The sequence below is a fragment of the Delphinapterus leucas genome, chromosome 1 (genome assembly GCF_059928025.1).
Source record: "Delphinapterus leucas isolate spDelLeu-1000000601 "Yukka" chromosome 1, BTC_Dleu_Yukka2, whole genome shotgun sequence".
Classification (NCBI taxonomy): domain Eukaryota; kingdom Metazoa; phylum Chordata; class Mammalia; order Artiodactyla; family Monodontidae; genus Delphinapterus; species Delphinapterus leucas.
This window is the reverse complement of record NC_143129.1, coordinates 179,013,870-179,031,955: the sequence shown is the minus strand read 5'-3', so window position 1 is coordinate 179,031,955 and position 18,086 is coordinate 179,013,870. Positions and strand designations below refer to the sequence as shown.

Sequence of the window (18,086 nt, the reverse complement as noted above, 5' to 3'; positions counted from 1 at the left end):
CGCCTCAGTGGCGGGACCGTGGAGCCAGCCCTTAGTAACAGGGATGCTGTCCTGCCTTGATCTGAGTTAATCAAGCTTGGCTGAAAGGCTGGTTTTTTGTTGTTCCGAGGATGAGGAAGTTCTGAACGGGGAGACTGTGCTCGGGGCCACCACCTCTAAGCCGTGAGACCTGGGCAAGTTTCTCAACCTCTCTGTGCCTCAGTGTATTAAGTGATAACATGGACAAAGTTGGGGACCTCCTCATATGGTTGTTGGGCAGAAAAAAGGTGCTAACCCGTGCAGAGCGCTTAGCGTGAGCCCGGCACACAGGCAGTGTCCAGGAAGCAGGAGCAGATATTTCACAGTCGCTGACGGGGGGCTGGGGCTGGGGTCGGGGCGGCCGGGTTGCGTGGTCAGAGCCTGTACTCGGCCCTGCTTACCAGAGCGGGAGGCCATTGGTGGCTCATCCCTAGAGCCTGGAGAAGGATCAGGGTGTCAGACTCGCTTTGATGGTGACAGGAGCTCTCAGACTCCATCCTGGCAGGGAACACATAGAGATGTCACATTTCCCGAGAAATATTGAGTGTGGCTGGAGCCCTCGAGACTGGGTGCCCAGCGCCAGCCCTGTAAGTAGGGTCACACGCCAGCCACTTGCTTAGAGAAAGATACCGTGTCAAGCTCCCGAAGAAAAGATACCTGGTTTGTTAACTTGCTCCTTCTGTTTATGGCTCCTGGAGTCTTCAGACTTGAATTTGCCTTCCTTAATTTCCTTCCTTAATTTCACCAACACTTCATGGATTAGCAAGGAGACTGGAGACGTCAGGTCTTATAAAATTCACTGATGTCTTATACTGAGGAGGGGAAGCTGCCTCTTTTCTCTGCAAGAAGTGGTGCATCCTGGGAGGTGTCTGCTCCCCCATCTCTGTGCACTTTCCCAGGCTGAACCCTTCCCACGGGACGGGACACCTTATCTCCTCCTGCCCCCAAACTCCGCCCAAGGAAAGGTTACAGATGCCTCCAGGTCCTACACAGCTGCTGCTTTAGCCTCCTCCTTCCTGCCCCCTTCAAAGTGAATTGGTCGCTCTCTCTGTAGGCTCATTTTACGTACCCCGTTTTAGTGCTTAGTGGTGCAAAGCATGGGCTTTAAAATCAGACATATCTTACCCCTGCCTAGCTGTGTGACCTTGGACCAGTCACTTTGCCTCTCTGAACCTCAGTGTCCTAGGTAGAACTAATAACTATTAAATGATTATGCATGGAAAGAGCTCAACAGAGGGCCTGGCACTGAGTCGGCATCCAACGCACGTTCCCTCTTACCTGATGTTCACTTCCCTTCTATAAGAAAGAATCACCTGTCTTCCTGCTGGACTGTAAAGGTAGTCTCACACATCTGTGTATCCCCCAAAGCCCCTGGCACACGGTAGGGACCCAGGAATTGTTGGAAACAAATTCTTTAAAAAGTCATTTTACAAGAAATGCACATATGTTACCCCTCATGCTCTGGTGATGAAGTATCTCCAGGGGTGAACTGTGTGTTGCCCATTTCTGGCCTGTGTGCCCCACCCAGGGAGTGGCCCACAGGGGGCTGGTGTGGTGCAAGGGAAAGGAGGTGGGCTTCCAAGTCAGCTAGATTTGATGGTGAAATTTGAATCTGCAGCTTACAGCTGTGTGACCCAGGGCAAATTACTTAACCTCTCGGAGACTCAGATATAGTGGGGCTAATCATCTTTGAAGGGCATCTGTGAGGATTGGATGCCTTTAGAAAGGGTGCCTGATTCCTTCTTGAACTGTTCCTATTATTATCATTACTCTGCCTCGCAGCTTACTCAATACCCTTTCTTTTTCTTTTTCCCATCAGCGCTCTCTGGCTCAGGCAGCCCTCCTCTCTCCTCTACCTTTAGGACTCATTTGCACAATGCTTTTCGGGTTTTCCTGAGTGCACAGTCTACAAGAACCTGTTCTAAAAGAATAGGAACCCGACACCCCTTGACCTTGGCTCTTGGGGAGGTAGCCTGAAACTCCCCGGTGGGACAGGGGCATCGGCAGCGGTGGCTCAGAGCCTTTCGTCCGGCCCCCACCCCTTCCCTGTGGCATGGGACTGGAACTTGGTGACAAAAGTGATTGTGAGCTGAAACTTGGCCAAAGGGCCCCACTGAATTCTTCCTTTGTGATGGGAATGTAGCACAGCCTGGTTCCTGCGAATGGAGCTGGGGATCCCTTTCCCAATTATGCAGCTTGGCAGGAAGAGTTTGGGGCTCGGGGAGAATGGTCAAGGAGCCTCTTTGTCACGGGGGCCGGTTGTGCTGCCAGACACCTCCGACTGCCGAGAATCTCCTCCCCCTAAAGCTGGCCAGGCTGGACGCTTCTGGAACTGTGCCTTCCGGGGCCACAGGGCAGAGCTCAAAGGCCACGTGAGGGTCTAGATCAGAGCCCAGGTTTCTAAACTGTGTTCCAGAGAATTGCTGGGATTCGGCGAGACGCGGGGCAAGGGAAGGCTTGCCCATCAACACTTGGAACCCTGTGCTGTTTCAGCCAGAGCACTGCTGTCTTCTATCGTTTGATTTTCTTTAAATCATTGTCTTCATATTGTCTCTATGTCTATATAGAGAGACTCTAATCCAAGTGTGGACTGGTGATAATGACCACCCCCAACGCCCCACCCCCAGCTCAGCCTGGTGAGCACTCAGATGTCAGAGCTGTGACTACTCTCCCCAGGGCACAGCCCCTCCCCTGTCCCCAGGGAAATCCCTGGCTCTGGCTCTACTTGGTCAAAGATGTACGGGAAGAAAGACAGCAGCTGCCCAGGTTGGAGGAACAAAGCTCTGGGTGCTTACCTACATGCTGGGAAGACCAGGGACCAGCTGAAACCTCAAACCCCACCAGGGAATATTGATAGAGTCACCATCTCGGGTCAGAATGGAAGTCCCATTTAACCTGGGTGCCTTTCCCATGTTGCTGGCAAATCATTTGCATACAGACACAAGATTTGGGTATCCTGAAAATTAGCTCTATCTAATCCTCTCCTCCTCGGTGCCAGCCTTGGACTAGGCATTTCCCCTAATTGATATGGGACATCAGTTAAACTTTTTAACTTGCTGGATAGTCATTCATTCTTCCTACAAATAGTTATTAAGCAGCTGGTATGGTCTTGGCACACTGTGCTGGGTGCTGGGCATACAGAGGTGAACAAGGCAGACGAGAACTTACTTTCAGGGAGTTTACGCTCCAGTGGGGGAGACAAGGAAGCAACAGGAAAGCAAAACGAGACGATCATAGACTGAGTTAATGTCATCCATCCATGAGACGGAATGTCATAGGGACCGAAGCATGGGGCTTGAGAGTAGCTGGGTGAGAGAGGGGACATTATTTGTAGTGTGGTCAAGGAAATCCTCACTGAGGACGTGGCATTTGAGCTGAGAGGCAGAAGTAGTAAAGAAGTGGACAAACAAAAGAGACAGGTGGAAAAGTTTCGGGTATCAGGAAAAGTAAGTGCAAAGGCCCTGGGGCAGGGTATGCTTAGTGTGACTAGAAACAGACAGGAAGCCACAGAGGGTTGGTGAGCCAAGAGATAAGATATGAGAGAGGCAGGAGCCCAGTCTAGTCTGGTGGGATTTGAAGGCCACAGCAGAGGAGCTCAGAGTTTATGCTAAGAGTTATGGAAAGACATTGACGGACTTTCAGAATCTCCTATTGCAAAATATTCCAGCCAGTCAAAAGAGTATATATAAGATATATGTGACGTTTAAGAAATAATTTAATAAACATCCTTGTACCCTTCACTCTTCCTCCCCAGCACCATTTCTCACTCCTCCAGGGAGATAACTGTTATCCTAAATTTTAGTTTATAATTTTGCCTTTCTTCCTAATAATTACAAAGATAAAGCAATACATTGCCTGGTTTTGAACTTCATATAACTATTATAGAATCATGCTGTGTGTGTTCTTCTGCAATTTGCTTTCCTGTTCAACCTCACATGTGTCAGAATGGGCCACGCTGGTGCATGTAGCTGCAGTTTATTCATTTTCTCTGCTGTGTAGTACTCCACTGGGCTATAACTGCATAGTCAGCTGCTGTCGTGGTTTATCCTTTCTCCTGGGACATGACATTATTCGATTTTCTAATGTTGAATCAACTCTACACCCTTGGGGTAAATAAACCTTTTTTAAAAATGTTGGATTCCATTAGGTGATATTTTGTTTAGGATTTTTGTTTCTGTGCTAGCAGATCAAATTGACCTGTCATTTTCCTCTCCTGCCTTGTCGCTTTGGGGGTCAAGATTACAGATTCCTCATAACATGACCTGGGGAGTGTTTCTCCTCCTTTTACTCTCAGGAGCACTTGTGTAAGATGGAGAAAACCATGGAAAGATTTTATTAGTGTAGCCGCCATATCAGCATCCTTCTGCAGCCCCACTCTTGGTACAGAATCTTGAATCTTTTTTGCATATACCTTCCCTCCAAAAAGCAAACACGTGCCTCCCCCAGCAGTACCTCAAATTGACATGCTCACAGCCTACTTAGAAAGCTGCATTTCTGATTTTTTACAGGTGGATCCTTAACTCAAGATTTTAGCATGAAGAGTTGTTGTCAGGCCTGCCTGGAGGCTCCCTAGGTAACAACAGGTAGGTGCCTCTCTTAACTGGTTCACCGTTTTCTTGAAAACCCAGATACAGGATCACTCACTTATCCCTTAGGGCTGCCTTGAACCTGAGCCATGATGGATCCAACTCCTGGGTCCAGAGGTGAGTCCGGCTGAGCTGGGACCCCAGGCTGTTCACCAAGGCTCCTCTGTTTTAGGGACATCTTGGAAACTATGTGGTCCAAATCCTCTAAGCACAAAATTAGCTTCTTTCCATTATTTTTGGAAGGGAAAGAACACCATGCTAAATATAACGTGGGTCAACAAGCCAGAAACAAGATAAATAGCTTCCAGCTGCACCTCAGGGAACTGGGTCTCCACACCCCCAGTGAACTGTCGAGATCTGGTCTCCAGAGGGAGGGTGGAAATGACGAACAGTTTTAAGCTACCATTGGACACATAACCCTGCCATGAACCCCCCCAAAAAACACCTTTATTTCATTTTCTTATTAGAAAAGCAACACATTTCTGTGTTTTCCAATTCTTATCCTCCCAGAAAGAAAAAGAAAAGAAAAATCATTCTAATCCCAGCACACAGAGAAAATAACTATAAACATCATGGTTTGTATAATTTGAGTGTTTTGAAATTTAATATAATACATTCATTGGTGTCTCTCAACCTTTTCTTCCCCGACTATCGTTCCTTCCCGGAGGAGTCTTTTTAGACCTTCTTTTTGTAATGCTCTCCCAACCCCCGCCCCATGAAATTGTCATGCCCGACATGCTGGGGATCTGGAGGACCACTGACTATTGTAACAGGTAAGATTATTTTGCACCATCCCCAAGAGCCAGTTGTTTCCCCCTTGTGGTTGATCTCACCCCATTGAGAATGCAGGCTTTAAATAATATTAAATAACAAACCTTTCTGTAAGAATTTACCGTGTGCTGGTCACATACTATTCTAGGTACTTTAGGCCTATTTACTTTTTTATGTATCACAACTCCCCTGTGAGGTGCGTCCTAGAGAGCTTTTATCTCCATCTTACAGTTGTGGAAACTGAGGCACAGAGAGGTTAAGTAACTTGTCCAAGGTCACTCATCTGGGAAGGTACAGACTGAGGATCAGAGTCCAGGCAGCCTCGTTCCAAAGCTCACACTTAACTACCAAGCTATGTCGCCTTGTGACAACACATTCTGGTTGTAGAAAATTCAAAATACAGAAATAGAGTAAAAGTTACACTTCCCAAGCCCCCTCCATCCCCAGAAGCAATCTTTGGCACAAGTTTGGAATGTGCCCCTTTTCTGGGATTTTACGTACATGTTTGCGTACAGGAAAATATATTGTCTGTTATTTATTTTAACATAAGTAGGATCATTCGGCCCATTCCCCTGTATATTCATATATACAGACCCATGTATGGAGTTTTATTAAAATTAGGGTCACAGTGAACATACTCTTGTTTGACTTTAAAACGTATCATTAGCTGCTCTGAGGCCATAATTGAATAAGTGCACGCGCCGTATTTTATTTAACCAAATCCAGATTATTGGCTGTTTAAGTAGTTTCTAGTTTCTCGCTACTATAAAGCTATGATGAATATCCTTGCCCTGTGCATAATTCTTAGAAGTGGGAATTAAATGGAGCCTAAGGGTATAAACATTTTTGAAACTTTTGATCCACGAATGCCAAAACTTGCCATCCAGCAACATTGTATGAAATTGCCCATCCCGACACCCTCACCCACACTGAGTATTAGTGCCTGTTTTCAGTCATTGACAATTTAACAGGCCAAAAATGTGTTAATTCTGACATGTTCATCTCTGCCCGTGTCTCTCATCGGGGACCTGTTTTACTCACGTGACAGCATAAGGCAAAGCTTGAATTGAGAATTAATGAGAAGAGGAAGCAGGGGGAGATAACATGGCCCCATCGCTGGTTTAATAAACAGGCTGTCAGCCTCCTGGGAACGAAGCCTGCCTGTCCGGCCCTGAGCAGGTGCTCAGTAAATGGTTTCTTCATCTCTCCTGCTTCCAGCACGAGGCTCGGGCTGCACTTCTCCACCACGGAGCCCTCCAAGTCTGGCCTTGTCTCCAAACCATTTGGCAGGACCTATGCATTCCTAGGGCTGCCAAACCCCTCCTTCCCTTCGCTGGCTGTGAGTGATGTGAGAAACACACAGCCTTGTGTATACCGTAGACTGTTCCCAGCTGGTCTGGCTGCAAATGTCTCCAGCAGGAACGGACAGTTGCTTAACAAAATCTGGGCAGGGAAATCCCAGGATGAAGGGCAGAGGCGCCTACAAAGGCCAGAGCTGCCCCTCTCACCACCCGCGGCCCCAACCAGCCCTGGGGGAAAATCAATAAGGATGGAGTCAGGGCTCCCTGTTCAGTGCTCTGTATGCATACATGTGCATGGTCATATACCAGCACGCATGCATGGGTGTGCATGTATGTACACACACGTGCCCAATGCATTCAGGGGCAGATGCAGATCCTATTATGTGAAGTGGGGCTTCTCTCACAGAGACTTTCCATATGCCCTCCAGCCTGACTTAAGACACCCAGCTGCCTAGTGCCACAGTTCCTTTCTTCCCACTTTGTTATTCCCTGTAGACTGTTTTCCTGCTGACCTGGAAGCCCCCCTAATTCTTAACTTGCTCACCAGTATTTCTCCAGCACCTAACACTGCTTAGCAGACGCACAAGAAATATTTGTTGAGTGGGAAAAAAAAAGAGAAGGAACTGACTTCAAGCCGATAGAGGATGTTATCCCAATTATTTTTAGAGTATTTTTGAACAAAGTGGCCAGTTTCAGATGGAGCCCAGTGCTTGATGAGAAAATATCTCGGCAGCATCGGCTTTCACGTGGCCTGGTTAGCCGTCCTTTCGCAAGGAGCGGAAAGAATGCAGAACGGCAAACAGGACCTTGCCCATCGAAACAGCTGTAAAGTTTTACTGTTCTGCAAAAGTTGCTTAGGCAGGAATAACGTAATTGAGGAGTAATTAGCCAGGAGCCTTGCTCGCTGGTCCCCCCGCCCCCTGAAAGTGCTCTACCCTCAACTCTTCAAGTCACGGGCTGATCTGGCTCCCTCTCCCAGCCAGCAAATGGTTACGGACTCCCAGGATGGCTGACCGCTGCCTTTAGCACAAGGTCTCTGAGCTGCTTCACGGGAGAGGGTTTCTCATCCAGCTGGGCACAGCAGCTAAGATGAAGGATGTGCAGGCTTCTGCCCGTTTAAGAAAAGCAAAACTCCGTGTGGCTGAAAAGAAGCGTGTCTTGCGGGACAGCTTCGTCCGGCCTCTGTTCATTTCATTCGTTTGATTCAGCAGACATTTTGGGGGGGGGCCCTGTTACGTCCCAGGAGCAGAGTGAAAAACGTGGTCACGGAAAGAGAGAGACTTGCCACGGTAGTTGCTGGTGGCTTGCGGGACACACAGAAGGGCAGCTGAGCCCCGGCGATCAGAGAAGGGCAGAAATGCCGGAGGGGGTTTGCGAAGGAGGGCGAGGAAGGGCGTGAGTGGGAGAGGCAGGGCCAGGTTGAGCCGCCATGAGCGTGATTCCAAGGAGCCTGGATTTTGTGCCGCGGGAAGTAGGGAGCCATTGAGGGTGGTGAGGGTCCGCAGTCGGCTGTTGGACCGGGTCGTATCACTGACCGATGCCGGTCAGCCAGGCGATTCTGTCACAACCATTGATCATGGCTCAGGCATGCCGTCATTCGCTCTCCTCGCCATACCCGGTAAGAGGTGAGATTTTATTGCACTTCATTAAATCCCACAAAATGTTTGAACCGCCTGCAGCTCTGACCTTTCCGGCCTCTTGCAGGGAAAGGTCGCGCTTTTCCTTTTTGGGTGGGGGTAGGCGGACCACAGAAGGAATAGGAGCACGTAAGACCTCTGGAATGCATCAGAGGCGAGCCCAGCGAGAGCCTGTGACTCAGTCCCGCTTCTCCCCACCTCCAGGAGCACAGCCGCTGTGTCCACCAGAGCACTTGGAACCAGCACTGATTTTCCCCTCTCCTCTCTCTGCTTTCCTTCCAGACCTCCCAGCCGCAGCTGTCCACACGGGATGCCTCACATTTGCTTGAAACCATCTCTTGAGAGTCTGGTTGCTGTTTTTTCAGCGTGGCGCTAGGGATTTAGCGCAAGGCGTTTACGGGGTTTTTGTTGCTGCTGCTGCCGTTTTTTATTTATTTTCTTCCTTTGAACCCGGGCCTTGCCCCGCTCCCGCTGGCATGATGGCCCAGTCCAAGGCCAACGGCTCGCACTACGCACTGACTGCCATTGGCCTGGGGATGCTGGTCCTCGGGGTCATCATGGCCATGTGGAACCTCGTCCCCGGGTTCAGCGCTACCGAAAAGCCAACCGCTCAGGGGAACAAGACGGAGATAGGGAGCGGCATTCTCAAGAGCAAGACCTTCTCCGTAGCCTACGTGCTGGTCGGGGCCGGGGTAATGCTGCTACTCCTGTCCATCTGCCTGAGTATCCGTGACAAGAGGAAGCAGCGGCACGCTGAGGAGCTGGCGCACATCCAGCACCCGGGGGTCGAGCCTCACGCCCACGAGGAAGACAGGTGAGGCTGGCCACCCGCCCCGGACGGGAGATGGACATGCACACCCACACGTGCAGGGCTCAACAATGACGAGAACATTTTAGTCGAGGAGGCTTCCTCCCATTAACGCTTCTGTAAAACAGTTTATCATTTTACCGATACCTTTGTCCTTCGGTCCCAAAGTTTCCCAAATAATGTGGCTTGAATGCATTACAGGTGTGTCAAGATTTTGACACCTCCAGGGGTTCTGCATGGCTCCCGGGGTGGCCAGAGCCTGCACACAGGAAGCTTGTCCATTTACCCCAATGTCCTGTGTGTTTATGCTTCAGGTTGAACAGGTTGGGAAGTAGTGTTCTCTTTGACCCAAAATGCCACGAACAGATTTAAAAGATAAGTGGTAAATTGGGGAACATATGATAAAGGTTGATATCCCTAGTATAAAAAGAGCCCTTACAAATGAATATGAAAGAGGAACACATCAGTAGGAAAATGGACAAAGGACACAAACAAGCATTTCATAGATATTCACACCGTAGATGTTCAACCTCATTAGTCAGGAAATGCAGACAACCAACAAAAGGCATCGTAATTCCTTGGCTTTCATATTGGCCCAGACGGACTGCCTCCGGGTTTGGAGGTTTGTAGGGAAGTAGGTTGCTGACCGGAGTGTTGATTGACATAACCTTACTGAAGGGGCGTTCACAGTAAGAGGCCATATTAAAGATGTGTGCATCTATCAGTTCTCTTCCTAAGAGCTTATCTTTGGGAGACGATCGCACAAGTGCAAAGGGTTTTGTGCTCATATGTTTATCAGAGCATTGCTGAGAACAGCAAAGACAGGTGACAACCTAATATCCATCAGTCGAGCTGAAGTATGACGTGCCCGTTCAGTGGAGTCCTACACAGCCATCACTGATCTATATTTGCTAATGTGGGTCCGTATCCACCACATGAAGGAAAGGAGGTTGTATATAACACAGCATGTTAGGAAAGGTTTTCATCACATCAAATGTTGCGGCTATGGAATTAGAGAAAGATCTGGAAAGGTATACGACAGAATGTTAACAGTGATTGTCTCTGGGTGGAACAATTTCGGATGTTTTTATCTTCTTCATTAGATTTTTCTGTGTCGTTTGAATTTTCAGTAAGACTGTCTTATCTCTATAGTGGGACGGGAGTTGTTTTTCTTTTGGAAAACTTAAACCGATTTTCTGAGAGTAAAAGATAATCAGGCATATTCTAGAAAACTTGGGAAATAGAGAAAAGAACAAAGAAGGAAATCAGTCACCCATCATTACGCACCCTGGCTGTGAGCTCACAAGTTCATTCCTAAAGGAGATGAGAGGAAAGCCCAGGCAAACAGTGAGGTTTCTGGTGTTGGCCATTATCCCCTATACAGGTTCAAGTGTAGGGTGCTGGAAAATGGCTATTGGCATTACTCCCTATAAACATGTAAAAACTGCCCTGACCTTCTGGTTTTCTCTTTCAACAGTCAAATGAGACTAAGGCTGAGGACCTGACCTATCCTTTGAGTCTAATGGTGAACGTGGAAGACAAAATTACAGAATAATTCGAGATACATGTAAATTTTACATTCCAGATATTCCTTCTCTACCCAGGGACAACCATTTTGCTTCAAATTTGCAGCTGTTTCATGCATGTTTATGTTGTCTTTGGTCAAAGGATGCCCAGCTGGGCATCGGAATAGCCCACCCAGCATGCTATTAAGTGTGAGGCTAAAAGGCAAGGGAGGTTAACTCCCAGATGATATGGTGTAGTAGTTGAGGATGTGGCATTCATTTCCTGCCCTGCCACTTCTTAAAGGTATGACCAAGTCACTTAACCTCAATGTATCCATTTCCCCATCTGTAAAATGGGTATACTAATAGAACCTAACCCATAGTGTCATTAGGAAGATGACATCGGTTCATATGTACTTGGGACAGTGCCTGGCTCATAGCCAACAGTTGAAGTGTTAGCTCTTATTACTTCTTGGACACATTTGTTGTTTACAAGGCTGGCATACGTGGTCCCAGTGGCAACATGGGATTTGGAGTCCATCTATTTGTGATTTTAAATGACTTGAGCGCAGGCTAACACTCCCGTGTCTGTGCTTGGTGTGTTGCAGCCAAGAGGAGGAGGAGGAGGCCTCCTCAAGGTACTACGTCCCCAGCTATGAGGAAGTGATGAGCACAAACTACTCGGAAGCAAGGGAACCGGACCAGAACCCCAGGATGAGCATCTCTCTCCCCTCCTACGAGTCCTTGACGGGGCTGGATGAGACAAGCCCCACCACAACCAGGGCTGACGTGGAGACCAGCCCGGGGAACCCCCCCGACAGGCAGAACTCCAAGTTGGCCAAACGCCTGAAGCCGCTGAAAGTTCGAAGGATAAAATCCGAAAAGCTTCACCTCAAAGACTTTAGGATCAACCTGCCAGACAAAAATGTGCCTCCTCCGTCCATCGAGCCTCTGACTCCCCCACCACAGTATGATGAGGTCCAAGAGAAGGCCCCCAACTCCCGGCCCCCGGACTGACGACCCCTCCCGGGCGTGTTCCCTCCTGTCACTCAACCTCCACGCCAACAGATCCCGAATGAAGCCACTCAGCCACCGTTGAGAAGCGGAGGGGCCCGGTGTGTACTTAGCAATTTGGACGGGGCCGGGGGGTGAGGGGTTCTGGGATTCAGGAGCGACGCTGCAGCCCCCAGGACCTCACATAGTAGGTGCATCGGAAAGAGCTGCTGCTTCGGATCTCGTGATGCTGTGACCCCATCAAGGGATGGCACCGGCATCTTCCCCCCTTGTCCTTCCGCGACTCTGAATCGCCAGTGATGACACTCCTCATTCCAATTAGGAAAGGATACCTAGCAACTGGTTTAGATTGTGGTTCTGTTTTGCTTCCACTAGGACTGTTTTGTTTCCAAAAGAAGACAAGTTATGCCTTCGCTTTTTCCCTGGTACCCTGAACTGTGGGTAGGAAAGATGACCCGCTTTATAGAAAGGACATGGGCCCGTTTTGTGAATTAAGCCGAATGAGAGGCTGGATGATTACCCTGGGGTGAGACCCAGGTGGGGTTCTCAGACCCCCTGATGCCGTCAGTTCTTCTGAGGGCCCAAAGCCTGAGGATGCATAAGATCCTAGTTTGAATTGGTAGACTTTCCTAGTCTCTCCTGTGTAATGGCAGAAAAAGGAAAGCCGTCTGGGATGCTCCGTTCCTTCTAAAATGCCTTGCAACTGAGCTTTTTGTAATAAAATATTTTATATGTCACACATTTGGTGCTGAATTACTTTAGCAGTTCTTCCAATACTGACTTGCTTAGGGAGAAATCTCACTGATGAGAATAATACTAGCTAATATATCCTGAACACTTAGTATATGCCAGGCGCTGTGCTAAACACCTCACACATTTATCCTATTTTCAGCTGTACCCAAGCCAGGTATTACTTCCTGTGGGTTAGTTCACGAAGAATCAGGTTAATTAAAGGGCCCCATGTCACACCGCTAGGAAATGACAGAGCTGGGATTTGAACCTAGGCCTCCAGGGCCTGAGTTCTTCAACACTCTAGTGTACCGCTTAGTGGAAAGGGCTTTTTCAGACTTTGAATGAGGACCTGTGCTTCCCAAGAGCTGAGACTGTCCCCGTCAACCCACATGCCCAACAGAAAGTTCTGGGTATTTAGACAGCAGCTCTCTACCTGTCTAAACATCCTATGACAGCTCTTCCGAGAACTGGCCCAGATGGGCTGTATGATCATGCAGAGTGAGCGTGTCCTCGTGGAGAGGGCAGGGTGCCTACCTGTGGAGCCCAGGAGAGAAATTCAACAAACGAGAACATGCAGCGGTTGGCAGACTGCTGAGGCTGGGCTGAATGAGAGGACCAGGGACGTCGGGGGTCAGGGTCTTGACTGTGGAGTGGGAGTCTGGGAAGACAAATCTGAGTCCAAAGTTCCCTTCCTGGGACTTCCCTGGTGGCCCAGTGGTTAAGACCCTGCGCTTCCAATGCCGGGGGGCTCGGGTTCAGTCCCTGGTCGGGGAAGTTCCACATGCCATGCGGCGCGGCCCAGAAAAAAAAAAAGTTCCCTTCCTGGTCCTGGCAAGCGTGGAGCGGGCTGCTGGGGGTCTGTGTAGCTAGGAGGGTGGTTAGAAGAGCACATTCTCAGGCCCTGATGTTTCCTAAAAGCTCCTGTGGGAGAAAAGGAGCGGCAATTAGGAAGTCAAGCACCTTCTTATATCAGAATTGGCAACCGTGCCTAAATTCCAACCTTTCATTTCCTTATGTAAATCCATCTATAAAAAGGGAGCTGCAATACCGGCGCACCGGGTAACTGCTTGGTGGCCTGGGATACCCGGAGGCCTGGTCTGGTCCCAGCCCACCCCTGAGCCAGCCTGTGCCTCTCCATGTATCTCTGGGCTGGACTTGCTATCCATTTACTCCTTTTTTTAAATACATTTTTAAAAATTTATTTTATTTACTTATTTATTTTTGACTGCGTTGGGTCTTCGTTGCTGCACGCGGACTTTCTCTAGCTGCGGCGAGTGGGGGCTACTGTTCGTTGCAGTGCACAGGCTTCTCATTGCAGTGGCTTCTCTTGCTGAGGAGCTTGGGCTCTAGGTGTGCGGGCTTCAGTAGCTGTGGCACGCGGGCTCAGTAGTTGTGGCTCACGGGCTCTAGAGCGCAGGCTCAGTAGTTGTGGCTCACGGGCTTAGTTGCTCCACAGCATGTGGGATCTTCCCGGACCAGGGCTTGAACCCGTGTCCCCTGCATTGGCAGGCGGATTCTTAACCACTGCGCCACCAGGGAAGCCCCTCATTTACTCTTAATGCTTCCCCCTGATGAGGACAAACAGGAGGAAAAAAGAAAGGGCAATAGCAAGGTTGCTATTGCAAATGAGCTGAGAAATGACCTTCTAAAAGGGCTCTCGATCTGGCCTCTGGTAGATGTCTGTTGGGGTGTCTGCCCAGCCTAGACCTTCCTCAGGAGAGAAAGAAGTTTAGGGCTTGCAGTGGGCTGACTGGTGGCCCCAAAGATCTCAGGCTCTAATCCCTGGGACCTGAGAATGTTACCTTACAAGGTAAAGTTTTGCGGATAGAAGGATTTTGAGTTGAGACTATCCTCGCCCTAAATGCCATCTGTAAGTGTACTTTTAAGTGAGAGACAGTAGGAGATTATATACAAAGAAGAGGCGGAGGCAGTGACCACAGAGGCAGGACAAGAGTGACGCACCTACAAGTCAAGGGATGCCAGCAGCTTCTGTGGTTAGAGTCTTTTGAACTCCTTGGCTTTTCAGCTCCTAGGCTGTAAGATTTGAATCAGCAAATGCCCCAAGGAGAAAAGCTGCACCAACTGTCAAGCTTGTGTCTGTGTTTCCCTTCTCTCCAGAACTTGGCCCACATGTCTTGGTGTCTCTCTAACATTCAGATGCCAGCGAACAGATGTTTTCTTTATCCAGGTTTTCTAAAATTTCTTTAGACTTCACCTGATCTTATGTTATTATTGAACTATCATCTCAATTACCCCTAGGAAGAAAATTTACAATTTTTAGAGAAAAGGGAACTGTTGGTAGGAATGTAAACTGGTGCAGCCACTGTGGAAAACAGTATGGAGGGTTCTCAAAAAACTAAAAATAGAACTACCACATGACCTCGCAACTCCACTCCTGGGTATAAATCCAAAAAAGACAAAAACATGTGTTTTCAAAAACGTATTTGAAAAGATACATGCACCCCAATGTTCGGAGCATCATTATTTACAATTATCAAGATATGGAAGCAACCTAAGTGTCATCAAGAGATGAATGGATAGGGCTTCCCTGGTGGCGCAGTGGTTAAGAGTCCACCTGCCGATGCAGGGGACATGGGTTCGTGCCCCGGTCCAGGAAGATCCCACATGCTGCTGAGTGGCTGGGCCTGTGAGCCATGGCCGCTGAGCCTGTGCGTCCGGAGCCTGTGCTCCACAACGGGAGAGGCCACAACGGTGAGAGGCCCGCGTACCGCCAAAAAAAAAGAGAGATGAATGGATAAAGAAGATGTGGTACATATAACCAATGGCATACTACTCAGCCTTAAAAAAGAACGAAATTTTGCCATTTGCAGCAACATGGATGGACTTGGAGGGCATTGTGGTAAGTGAAATAAGTCAAACAAAAACAAATACTGTAGGATATCACCTATATATGGAATCTAAAAAATACAAAAAACGACCGAATATAACAAAAAAGAAGGAGAGTCACAGATACAGAGAACAAACTAATGGTTGCCAGTGTGGAGGGGGAGGAGGGGGCAGTACAGGGGTGGGGAAGTGAGGGATGTGAACTACTGGGTGTATGATAGGCTCAAGGATGTATTGTACAACACAGGGAATATAGCCAATATTTTGTAATAACTGTAAATGTAAAGTAACCTTTAAAAAGTATATAAAAATTGTTTTAAAAAGAAATCATATTGAAAATCGGAAACAATTTAAATGTCCATCAACAGGAAAATGCACATATAAATTATTGTATTTCCTTACATGGGAATCCTACATAGTGAGGAAAAAAAGGGGATGCCAGCAGCCACCAGAGCTGGAAGAGGCAAGGGATGGATTCCTCCCTAGAGCATCCAAGGGAGTTTGGTCCTTCTGAAAAACCTTGATTGCAGCCTAGCTGATGCTGATTTGGGGCTCCCGGCCCCCAGACCCATGAGAGAATACGTTTGTTGTTTTCGGCCACTAAGCTTGTGAGAATTCATTACCATGTTTAGCAAACCAACACGGGGCTCAATCTTCAACTCATTAGAGACCAGCCCCCGCTTTGATCTGAACACTTCTGGACTCTTCCTGTAAGGCAGGAGTGCTGTGGAAATTGCACGAAGGACCTTAGTTGTTTTGTACGTGTGGAAACAATCAAATAGAAAATTATTCACGTTGTTCAGAGAATAGCTCATGGATGTTTAGTACATAAAATGTGGAGCATGGATGCACCTCCGTCTAAAAGGAAGGCAGGGAGAATGTTAGCCGGGAATGGTAACAATAGGCTGGAGCCCTGAGTAGTGCCTAGGAAGACAAGGAAGTTATCTGCAAAAGTAAATTAAAACCAAAGCAGGAGGTCACTTTCACCTCAAAATTCCCGAAGGCACACTCGTCCTGCTTGCTCACTGGTTCAGACTTACCAGAGCTCTCTATCTTTTGACTACGAAAAAAGCTAAAAAGGTAAAAACCAGAAGAAAGACCCTGGCCCTTCCTTTCCTCTCCACCGTGTTTTTGTTCTTAGGGTAAATATAAGAAAGGCAGAGACAGGGGAGAAAAATCAAAAGCCACCCACCTGTTCATGGGCCCTAACTGGCCCCAGGGCTATGAAAGAGCAAAGAAAATTCCCTCCTAGCACTCCCACCCCACCCAAAAGGAGGAATCTCAGCAGCCACGTTGGTGCCATGTGACCTCCGCCCTCTCAAGTCACAGCTGATAGGTATGTGTTCACCTGACCCAGGAGAACCAATCAGAAGCTGGGCTGGGCTAGGCTCATCTCTCCCAGGTCCTGGGTTGGGCAATGTGGTATCAGGGATTAGGGGGCCACAGGTGAGTGAAGCAGGGGACGTACCTCAGCACAGAGAGAAGCTGACTGCTGAAAGAGGCAGACATGAAGATGAGACCTCAGACATAGCTGTCTCCTGATGACTTTCTGGTCTTTGGTCCTGATCCCTTGGAAAGCCCAGGTGTACTTCTGCCCCTGGGTTCCACAAGAAATGCTGTGTCCTCCCAATAAATCCCCCTTTTAAGCTCGGATCCTAAATTTAGCCCATGTCCTTGAAGGTGGGCCCTGCCTTTGCATCATATCAGGCGGCGCTGGGCCCACAGTGGATACTCCGCCTGGTCTCAATTTTGATTTTCACTTTTCTCAGACCAGCTGCAGTTCTGAAAAGGGGAGCCACAAGCAGATGCTCGAGGTAAAAGGTCGTGCTGGAGCACAGCTGTGACTGCAGTGCAGAGCGCTGCCGGCTGTGTGTGCAGCGAAGTCAGCTGCATCCACCCACAGATAAGTATTGAGCTCCACAGATATGTGCCAGGGTACTGTTCTGGGTTCTGGGGATAAAGCATGAAGCCCTGCTCTCCATGGGAAGTGTCCTTGCTTGGACAGTGTTTCCCAAAGTGGGTCCAATGGCCTCGGGTGACAATGACCATGGTCATTTTGGACTGGCTACTTGCACTGGATATAATAAACCTGAAAGCCACCAGGGAGCCATGTGCACAGAGAAAGCTGGTCTGCAAGAGGAGACTCATGAAGCAGAGGTTCACGGAGAAAACAGTCCTTCATAGAAAGAGATCTGGGTTCTCCTTAGCCTGGCCTCACTCACTGTCCTATAGGATGCCCCAGGCTACTTTCAATAAAGTCCTATCTTATGCTTAAACGAATTGCAGTGGGTTTCTGTTGCTTGATGCCAAATGTCCTGAGACGCCTTGGTTGGATGAACACGTGTGAGATGGGAAAGCTAAAATAAACCCGCAACCGTGGAGCAAAACTGAAAATGGGACACAGCTTTATCCCTGGAAATGGATGGATCAATCGAAACCACAGGCCATAAAGGGCAGTACATGAAGAGCCCTTCTGAGGATTAATGGTCTCATTCGTTGCCTTAGGGGCCCTGGCCAGGCCCATTTAGCTCCTAGGACACGTTGTGCTGAGTATTTAAGTGTGGAGGTACAAAAGGACAGCCCCTGTTCTGTATGCAAGCGCAGAGGGCGAGAGATGGGCTTTCGATTGCGGAGGACTTTGTTTTAATCCAAGCACTGCTGCTTCCCAGAAGGATGATCGTGGGCTAATAATTTGATCCCTCGGAGCCTTCCTCTCTACACCAGCAAAATGGAGTTTCCTGATTTAGAGCACCTGAGGAAACCACAGACAAAGTGCCAAAGCTACACCTGACAGAGTGGTGGTGGTGGGGGAGTTGCCACGTGGTGGCTGTGACTAGACCACAGTCTCCTGATGTAGAACTTGAAGA

The 18,086-nt window shown here is 48.5% G+C and overlaps 1 protein-coding gene across 8 annotated transcripts in view; it reads left to right on the top strand.

Annotated features, from left to right (window-relative positions):
* TMEM51 (transmembrane protein 51) overlaps window positions 1-12,377 on the top strand; it is a 45,921-nt gene extending 33,544 nt beyond the window's left edge. For 5 of the 8 annotated variants that reach the window (XM_089900832.1, XM_022598507.3, XM_089900824.1 and 2 more), the window contains 3 exons: window positions 4,527-4,601; window positions 8,596-9,127; window positions 11,235-12,377. In XM_089900832.1, the coding sequence (XP_089756958.1) occupies window positions 8,790-9,127; window positions 11,235-11,643 (747 nt within the window). In that variant the 5' untranslated portion in view covers window positions 4,527-4,601; window positions 8,596-8,789 and the 3' untranslated portion in view covers window positions 11,644-12,377. Of the gene's footprint in view, window positions 1-4,526; window positions 4,602-5,271; window positions 5,378-8,595; window positions 9,128-11,234 lie in introns of all 8 variants that reach the window. The other 3 variants (XM_022598508.3, XM_089900810.1, XM_089900842.1) reach the window with 2 other exon arrangements.
* The last annotated feature ends 5,709 nt before the right edge of the window (window positions 12,378-18,086 follow it).